The sequence below is a fragment of the Acomys minous genome, assembly GCF_964271855.1.
Source record: "Acomys minous genome assembly, chromosome: 14".
NCBI lineage: Eukaryota > Metazoa > Chordata > Mammalia > Rodentia > Muridae > Acomys > Acomys minous.
Window position 1 is genome coordinate 49,684,090 of NC_140496.1, and position 10,118 is coordinate 49,694,207.

Consider the following 10,118-nt stretch of genomic DNA (forward strand, 5'->3'; position numbering starts at 1 on the left):
GTTGTTAATTTAAGAGTTTATTAATACTGTTTTAAACTGGTGCAGGTCTTTAATCCCAGCACTGAGGAGGCAGAGCCAAGTAGATCTCGTTCAAGGCCTGCCTGGTTTACATAGAGAGACTACATCTCTCTCACACACACACAAACTGTGATGCCAAAATATTAAAGTTTCAATAAAAATTCCAAAATGTGAGTTTCTGCAGACCACAGCGTAGAATCAAGCCATGTAACAATACTTCTTATCCTGCCTGTGCCAGAAATACTTATAGAAGTATGTTTTATTGCTTTGCTGCTTAGAAACTAGGTGAGCATATAACTTAATACTTGTATTAGAATTTACTCGGGGGATCTGAATCTTCAAATATTTACCGCTAAGTTAATTTAGAGGGAAAGTGAGCTGTAGTCATGTTTATCAACCAAGCTTTCTAAAATGAGGAAAGTCATGATTGTTCTGTGGTTTAATGGTTGTTTATAATTTAAGTTAAAAGTAATGATCATACCATGTATTTCTAGAAAGATGTGACTCGTGTCAGCTTTTCCACCATCTGTGACCAAAGGCAAGTGGTCGTCCTTAGGCTTTCTGAGATAAACTGGTTATAGATTTTAAGTTTTACTACCGCTGTGCCCTAAGTGTGTATTCAGGGCTGGAAGGTGTTTGGTGATTGAGAGCGCTTGGTGCTTTTGCAGAGATGTGGTTCCTAGAACCACCATTGCTGCTCACAACAATCTGTTAATTCCAGTTCCAATTCCAGAGTATCCAGTGTCCCCCTCTGGCCTCCAGGGACACTGAATGCACATCACGCCAGGCGTACATGCAAGCAAAACACTCATACGTAAAAAAAATAAATCTCTAAAGGATATATATTAAGATACAGGTCTCCTTGGTTCGTCATAAAGTTGCCTGACTTTTGTCACTTTTCAGGGTATGTGAGCTCGTTGGAGTATATGATGAGGGAAACTTTAGCTTCTCCAATGCTTGGACCTACCTGGTTATAATAAATAATTTGTCACAACTGGTGAGTAAATACTCTTTTGTTTGTTTGTTTTGTTTTTTGAGACAGGGTTTCTCTGTGTAGCCCTGGCTGTCCTGGACTCACTTTATAGACCACGCTCAGAGAGATCTGCCAGCCTCTGCCTCCCGAGTGCTGGAAGTGAAGTGTGTGTATGTGCCACCACACCCTGCAATAATGATCTTAATTGTACTGAATTAGTTTCTGTTACTAAATATTATCAGGCACTATTTCTTAAGAACAAATATTACCTTTTAATTTGTACATGGAATCTGAGGCAGCTTTAATGTATAGTTTTATACAATATAAACATATAGTAGTATGTTTATGAATGATTTAGTGACTTACACACAGACCTGTTGTTTGCTGTCGTTTCTGCATGGCTGTGAGTATATGCATTGTGTACCTCCTAAATAAACAAAAGGTACAGAGACTTACTCCGTAAGAAGAAAAGGTCTAATTGGCATATTGATAGGATAGAGTTTCTAAGTAAAGGAAGAATTTTCTGGTTGTGGCACACACTTTTAATCCCAGCACTTGGGAGGCAAAGGCATGAAGATCTGCGTTTGAGGCCAGTCTTGTCTACAGAGCAAGTTCCAAGACAGCCAAGGTTACATAGTGAGACTCTGTCTTGCAAAAAACAATTAATTGTTTGTTTTTCAAGACAGGGTTTCTCTGTGTAGCCTTGGCTGTCCTGAGCTCACTTTGCAGACCAGGCTGGCCTCGAACTCGCAGCGATCCACCTGCCTCTGCCTCTTGAGTGCTGGGATTAAAGGCTTGCACCACCTGGCATTAGTTAAATAAATTAAATAAACTGTGTGGTATAAATGTTACGCAAGAGACTAGCTTATAAAAGTAGTAGTGATTTGTCTTTAAAAGCATAATAGATGTGTTTGCTTTTATTTGACTGAAGGAAACCTTTTGTCCCATTCATATCATTTGTATATTGCTTTAGTTCCAGTAAGTGAACATGTAGAAACATATTTAGGGGAAACATTACATATCTCCCTTGCGAAATTCCACTTCTGTGCATCTGCAGCAAAACACTAAAAGCCTGTTGTTAATCTAAACCACTGGCCGAGTAGCACTCAGCTGTGCCTGGAGCGCCACTGTAGAGCAGGCTCTGGTTTCGGCTTCAAGAGTTCTGCTACTGTCTTCTACTGCAGAATGTTAACTGTTGCTTTTGTTTCCAGTTTGCCATGTACTGCCTTCTGCTGTTTTATCAAGTGCTAAAAGAAGAGCTCAGCCCTATAGAACCTGTGGGCAAATTTCTCTGTGTGAAACTTGTTGTTTTCGTTTCCTTTTGGTAAGTATTGCTTTCTCTTACGAGAATATTTCAATATTAAATGCTAATTAAACTGTTGGTTAAGAGAGTTTGAGAGGCACGACTACCAGTTCAAGGCCAGCCTGAGCTATGAAGCTACAAACTACAAGTGTTAATATAGGAGGAGAACTAAAATGCTATTACTCACACTTTTAAAAGCTAGCCCTATGTCAGGGTAGTGGTGGCACACACCTTTAATCCCAGCACACAGGAGGCAGAGGCAGGTGGATCTCTGAGTTCAAGGCCAGCCTGGTCTGCATAGGTTCCAGAACAACAGAAGCTACACAGAAACCCTGTCTTAAAAAACAAAATCAACAAAAGCTAGTCCTTAGGGCTAGAGAAATAGCGTTTCAGAGACTTTGCTACATATCCAGAGGTCCACAGCACCCGGATCACATCCAAGGAATCTGGAACTTTCTCCTAGCCTCTGGGGCACATGCACATATTCAGATTATCAGACACACATACACATAAATAAGAAAATCTTTTTGTCTTCTTTTGTTTTGTTTGTTTGTTTGTTTGTTTCTGAGACAAGGTTTCTCTGTGTAGCCCTGACTATCCTGGACTCACTTTGTAGACCAGGCTAGCCTCAAACTCACAGAGATCTGTCTGCCTCCCCTTCCCTAGTGCTGGGATTACAGGTGTGCGCCATGTCTCTCAGCTAAGGAAAAACTTTTTTTTTTTTTAATTTGTCTTTTGTAAGATTTATAATAACAGGACTGGGAAAGTGATTCGGCAGATAAGAGCTCCTTTTGCAGAGGACCTGGATTTAGTTTCCAGCACCCACAAGGTTGGTGGCTCAGGACCTTGTGTAACTCCAATTCCAGGTGGTTCTAATGCCCCTCTGACATCTGCAAATACTGCACAGGTGTCATAGATGCAGGCAAAGCTCACACACATAAAAATAAATGTTACCATTTAAAAAGATTTACAAAAACAAATATTCTTAGCCATGTGTTGGTGGTACGTACCTGTAGTTGTGGCACTCGGCAAGAGTATCTCAAATTATGAGTGTGAGGACATCCTGGGCTATATAACAAGTTCTAATCTGTGTGATCTTGTATCTGATCAATCAAAGAGAGAGTCAGATGATGGCTGACATTTAAAAGATGAAGATCATTTGAGATAGCCTAAATATCTTGATAGTATCATTAAAATGAAGGTTCTGCTAGTTGTGGTGTTTTTAATTCCAGCACTCCCACGGAGACAGAAGCAGGCAGATCTTTGTGAGTTGAAGGCTAGCATGGTCTATAATAGCAAGTTTGAGGCCAGCCAGAGACCCTACCTCAAAATGAAAACGTTACTTAATATTATGATTCTGCCGTAAATAAAATAGTATCAATTTGGGAGAACATTTAATGATGTGAGGAAATGTTTATCAGTGAGTAAGCACAAGGAGATACAGCCTTGAGGTAGAGTGTGTGTTTGCAGTGTTACAGGCCCTACTGTCTGTCCTCAGTGTCACAAAGCAGAACTAGACATGGCCTTAGGTTAGTGACAGGGTAGGTAACAAGTTAAGTATATTTAGCTTAGCAAAGCAGTCAGGAGAAAAAAGAATTCATGAAACTGCACTGCCAGAAGTTATGTTAGCATCTGGGGGCACACATCATACACAGTCCTCTATAGAAGTAGCTCATATTAGAACAATTTCTGGGACTCAGCAGTATTATAGTTCAGATAATCTGTGCCTGGCAGGATAGCTCAGCAGGGAAAGGCACTTGCCCTGCAACCTAATGAACTGAGTTTGATGCCCAGAGCCCATGTAAAGAAGTAAGGTTTTAAAAGGGGCAGAGGAAAACAATGGCGCCTATGAGGTGGCTCAGTAGGGAAAGATGCCTGCTGTCACCAAGTGTCAACAATTGGAGTTCCATCTCAGAGCCCACATGGTCAATGAAAACTACTGACTCCCACAGGCTGTCCTCTGACCTACACACACACACACACACACACACACACACACACACACACACACACACACACACACAAAGACATGTTACATGTGTGTACGTAAACAGCCGAAAATTAATTTCTTTGAACCTAATTATCTAGACATGGTGGCACACACCCTTAATCTCAGCAGTTGGGAAGTGGAGGCAGTCATATCTCTGAGTTTGAGGCCAGCCTGCTCAGCATAGCAAGTTCTATGAGCAACCAGAGTTATATAGAAAAGCCTTGTCTCAAAATAAGTAAATGAATAAATAAATAATAAAATAAAAATCCTAGTAGTTGATACACGTGTAAACATACTGGAGTATCAGGCCTTTACTGACAAGCTGTTAGAACTTGGAATCTGATTCTTTGTACATGGTTCCAAAGTGGGAGGAAGGGTAAATAAACTAAATAATGAAGTTCCAAGAACATATCATGAAATTCATCTTAAGAAGTTAATAAATTTGTAAGGCAAGGTGAGTATACTTAACATAAGCACAACTGGGAGTATGCCCTGAAGGCAGGATAATGGGGAGCCCTAGGGTGCAGTGAGGCATTAGCTGTTTTAAATCTTTTTTGTATGATATGTGTTTATTGTGTGAACGGCGGCATGTACATGCTGTCTGTGCTTGTGGAGGTCCGAGGACAACTCTGGGGGTCAGTCCTTGCCTTTCATTTGAGACAGGGTTGTAGTGAGAATCCTGGAATTTTGGGTTCCTTTGAAACAGAGAAATATTATAAGAATATGTTCTCGTTTAGCCCCAGGTGTCGGGTATGGGGCTGCTTCTCAGCAGCGGACTCATGTGTCTGGTGCGCTGGCGACAGACTTCACTTTGCCAACTGCAGATAGTGTCTGTGATTGTGTGACCTTTGGAATTCTAGGGGCTTTTCGGAGGATATATAAATGCTGGGGGTGGGGATGGGGGTGCTAGTCGCTGTTGGTGTGAAAAGAAACAAGAAGAAATTAGATATCCTGATGGCAAAGACCAAATTGCCCCAAGGAGCTCAAAGCCCCTAATCAGCAGGCAGTCGTCTAATGATAATGCCGCCCCCTTTCCAGCCCTTGGCTTTATTCACGGGTCTCTTCCTTTCCTCTCCCTCCTCCCTTCTTCCTAGTGTTAGGGGTTGAAAGGGAAGAAGGAAAGGGGTGGAGAAGGGTGGCAGAAAGAAGCAGCCACAAAGTAGCCAAGGCCAGCTACACAGGTCTCCTAAGTGTTCACTCCGCAGACATACATCAGGCTTGCTGGCCTGCGGCCGGCCTGGGAGCCTCTCTGCTACTTCCCAGCTCAACATGAGGAGCACTGGGATTGCAGATGTGTGCTACCACAGCCTTACCTGGGCTCTGACACCTCCCGGCCCCTAGTTGCATATTTTTAGAACAGTTGGTCGTTTCATTATTTAGATTTGACACTGACCTTTTCTTGACATACAGGCAAGAAGTAGTTATTGCTGTGTTGGTTAAAGTTGGCGTTATTTCAGAAAAGCGTACCTGGGACTGGCAAAGCCCAGAAGCTGTGGCCACAGGCCTGCAGGTAAGTAGTGTTGTTTCTGAAACTCAAGGAATTTTACTGTGAAGGCATTTGATGCAGTATTGCCCCTGAGCGGGCCAACGTGCAAACAATGGGGGCAGGAAACTGAGAGAAATGAGCTATAGGTACTGACTGGTAATTATTCTGTTCCTGGTTCACTTATAACTGCATGTTACCTTGCAGCTGTTGGGTAACAGATTGAAAAATACTTGAGCGGGGCTGGAGAGGTGGCTCAGAGGTTAAGAGCACTGCATGCTCTTCCAGAGGTCCTGAATTCATTTCCCAGCAACTACATGGTGGCTCACAGCCATCTGTAATGAGATATGATGCCCTCTTCTGGTGCGCAGGTGTACATGCAGGCAGAGCACTGTATACTTAAATAAATCTTTTTTAAAAACAGAAGAAAAAATACTTGACTGAGAAAATGCAAGAGATATAAATCTTGGCTTGTCATACTTTGAAGAAATGAAAAAATGTTTGAAAAATGAATATAATCTGAAACTTTTAAAAGAAATTTATACCCTAAATAACATTGAAGAAGTTTGTAGTTTGGAAAACTAGATTTAATCCCAAAGATGCCTGGTGTGCTGGTTACTGTTTGCAGGACTTTATAATCTGCGTAGAAATGTTCTTAGCAGCCATCGCCCATCACTACTCGTTTTCTTATAAACCGTATGTGCACGAAGCAGAGGAGGGCTCCTGCTTCGACTCCTTACTCCCTATGTGGGATGAGTCGGATATCAGAGATGACATCTCTGAACAAGTGAGACGTGTGGGTAAGTAACAGCAATTCAACTTGTTAGTGTGAGGCGGGGGCGCGGCAGGCATGAGCCTTAAGCAGGGCTCCTCAGGAGCTGTTCAGCTTGGATTTTAGAACAGGGTCTGGCTGGCCAGGGAGCCTCAGGGACCCTCCTGTCTGACCACACCACAAAGCCAGGCCAAGCTTCTTACTTGTGCTGAGGAGGAAACTCAGGTGCTTCGTGTTTGTGTGGCAAGCTCTTTACAGACTGCAGTGTTACCCCTGCCCAAATATGCAGGTTTTGTACGTCTCCTGCTGTGGCCGTTCAGTAGTTAAAGTAATAGTATCATTGTGCAGGCTCTTCAAACTTGGGGAAGACAAAGGGGAAAGGGGGAGCTTTTTAAAGAACCATATGTTTAGAATAGAAAAAATAACTTTTGGCTAATAAAATTATATTGTCTTAAAGGGAGGACAATGCGAGGTTATCCAAAAAAAAAGTTTTTTCCTGGCGACCCGGATGATACAGAGCATTCAAGTCTTCTTTCTTCTTCTCCGCAAGATAGAGTTTCTAGTAGTTCAAGAGCATCCTCGCCAGTGGGCCAGTACCAAGGCTTCGGACATACAATTACATCACCACGTCCACTTTCTATAGACCGCCTATATGAAGATTTCATGAGTGATATCCAAGAAAAGAACAGAAAGGCTCTTGCAGCAGGCATCAGGATTAACATGCCTGAAGAGGACCAGATGACTTCCGGCTCAGACTCTGACACACAGATCATACTTGTTCCAACCAAGCCAAGTCACCACATTATCCTAGGCATGTTAGAAGATCTGTTGGTACCTTCTGAATCATCCACAGACCCTTAAACCTGCCACAATACATTTTTCAAAATACAGGCAAAACCAGTATAACTACTATATATAATATACAACTATAACACTAATACATACAGGTTTTACTAATACATATATGTTTTCTATATCACAACATTTAAATTTCTTAGCTTTAGCTTTCTTAAACTTTTAAGAATATCATATATTCAAATAGTAGGTAACAACTTTAGCAAAATTCTCTTGAATTTCTCAAAAGTACAGACTTAAAAAAACAAACAAACAAAAAAAGAAAGAAAAAAAAAAAAAAAAGAAAATCAGTGCTTCTTGCCACTGCATGAATGCAATGCTCTGGACTGAAAATGTAAATATAAAATTCAGATGAATTGAATTTAATGTAATCCTAACCATGTGCCATTTAAGTTTATGTAATTATACTTTCAAAAATCTAAAACTCTTAACGTGTCTTGCTCTTTTGTTTTCTCCCATCACCACCCCCCACCCCCTGCCAAGACAGGGTTTGTAGCTCTGGTTGTCCTGGACCCACTTTGTACACCAGGTTGGCCCCAAACTCAGAGATCCACCTGCCTCTGCCTCCGCCATGCTGGGACTAAAGGTGTGCACCACCATCATCTAGCTGTGTCTTACTCTGGTGTGTGTGTGTGTCTTATTCCTTAAACAAACTAAATCTTAATACTTTAACAAAAATAGCTTGATTAGAAATCCAACAAAAATTTTAAAAAGATTTGAACTAGACTTAGTGGTGTATACTACCTTTATACCCAGCACTCAGGATGTAGAGGCAGGCAGATCTCAATGTGTTTCAGGAAACCTGGTCTAGGCAAAAAACAGAATCAGGAAACACTGATCAAAAAAACAGAAAATGAAAATAAATGAAAGGATGTCCTGTGAATCAGAATAAATCATTTTATTAGAATGTTCAGACTACTCATATGAATATATAGACATCAGAATCCTAGTGGCATTATTTAGATAAAGGACAATCCTAAATTCATATAGAAATATAAAAGAATGGCCAAATCACTTCTGAGGAAATGCTGGACCACTGCCTCATTTGAAATACAAGCTGGGTGCAATCCCAGCTTATGAGGCACAGGCACAAGAGTCATTTGAGCCCAAAAGTTTGAGATCAGCCTAAGCAACAGAGAACCCTCTGCCTTAAGAAAAAACTGATTACAATATGGCAGGCTGGAAAGTCAGCTCAGCATTTAAGAACACTAGCTGCTCTTCAAGAGGACCCAGAATTGATTCCCAGCACATGATAGTTCACAACCCTCTGTAACTCCAGGTCTGGGAAATGTCCTCTTTCGACCTTAGGCACCAGGAATGCACACTGGTGCACAGACATACACATAGGCAAATCACCCAACCAAATAATAAAAACTGAATATTTTAAGGGAAAAAAGTGTGGTGCTAACAAAAATAAAGGTACAGAATGGGAAGTTCAGAATCGTTGACCAGAGCACCAAGTGGGCATACTAATGCAACTAATAAACTTCCATTGCAAATAGGGCTCAAACAAATTTGAAGTCCCCAAGACTTTCCTGGATGAGTGACATTCTGGTTGGCAAGTTGAGACATGAATGCTGGGCAAGGCATCCCAGGAGAGTCGAGCAAACCAATGAGAACAGGATAAGTGCACCACAAAGACATGTCCCCAGCAAAGTCCCCTATCCCTGAACCCAGTTGGTGGAAAATGTAACTAACCTGGCACAGATGACTGTGGCTTTTGTGCCGTCTGTGCTTAAAGGCTCTACAGCAGTCTGGCTTGGGGTCACAGCTTGGCTACTGAGTCTGTTCTGCATGTGATCCACTAGTGGCTTGATTACAATAAACTTTTATTTTCTGCATTGATTTGGTGTTTGAGTTGTGTTGGATCCAAGCGGACCCCAGAACACTAAGAAAAAGCAGCTTGCAACAAGAGAATTATCCCAGGAAATCTGAATTCCACATACCAAAACATGGAACTTGACCCCTATTTTACACCAGACACCAAAATCAACTCACTGCGCAAGAGACACAAATGGGAAATCGAGAAGAGAAGCCCTTGGACCACTGGCCTTGGCAGTGACTTTCAGACTATCACACAACCAGAAGGCACCATGCAAGCTTCCAAAGTCCTACACAGTTAGGACAGAACTACATCACTAGCTAGCGTGCCAGGATAGCCCAAAGGGTGCAATGGTGGCATGCACACCTTGGCGGTAACCAACAGCTCTCTAATTAGACTTAAGACCTGCTCAACAAGAGGAAAACCTGCCTTGGACTGGAAACCTAACTAACTGCTTAGTGCTCGGGATTCTTGGAGGAGAATCTACACTAATTTACTAAGCCATCATATTCCCTAAAAAAAAAATATATATATATATATTATATATATATATATAAAAACTTTCTCTTTACACCCATAGATCAGGGTCCTTTTTACCTCTCAAGGAAACTTCTCTCCAATTGACAGAGACAATTACAGAAAACCATAACCAATCAAAATGCAGAGCTGTAGAGCCCAGTCCCAAAGGATATATCTACAAAACACCTAAGGCTCAGGGAACATAGTAGAATTGTGAAGCAGAGACTGTAGGAAGCAGAGGACCTGGGAGTTCGCTGTGCGATTGTGTCTCCTAATAAGTAATGTCAAGTCTCATCAGCTTGACTGCCCGAACATGAATTGAGCAACAACAGACAAAACTGGACAAGGAAAAGCCCATAAGGCCTCAACCCTACACAAAGAAC

The 10,118-nt window shown here is 41.7% G+C and overlaps 1 protein-coding gene across 2 annotated transcripts in view; it reads left to right on the top strand.

Annotated features, from left to right (window-relative positions):
* LOC311582551 (transmembrane protein 184C-like) overlaps positions 1-9,239 on the top strand; it is a 43,827-nt gene extending 34,588 nt beyond the window's left edge. The window contains exons 12-16 of one of the 2 annotated variants that reach the window (XM_084755721.1): positions 922-1,015; positions 2,203-2,315; positions 5,695-5,794; positions 6,430-6,567; positions 6,997-7,204. In XM_084755721.1, the coding sequence (XP_084611847.1) occupies positions 922-1,015; positions 2,203-2,315; positions 5,695-5,794; positions 6,430-6,558 (436 nt within the window). In that variant the 3' untranslated portion in view covers positions 6,559-6,567; positions 6,997-7,204. Of the gene's footprint in view, positions 1-921; positions 1,016-2,202; positions 2,316-5,694; positions 5,795-6,395; positions 6,568-6,996 lie in introns of both variants that reach the window. The other variant, XM_084755720.1, reaches the window with a different exon arrangement.
* Positions 9,240-10,118: the final 879 nt, after the last annotated feature.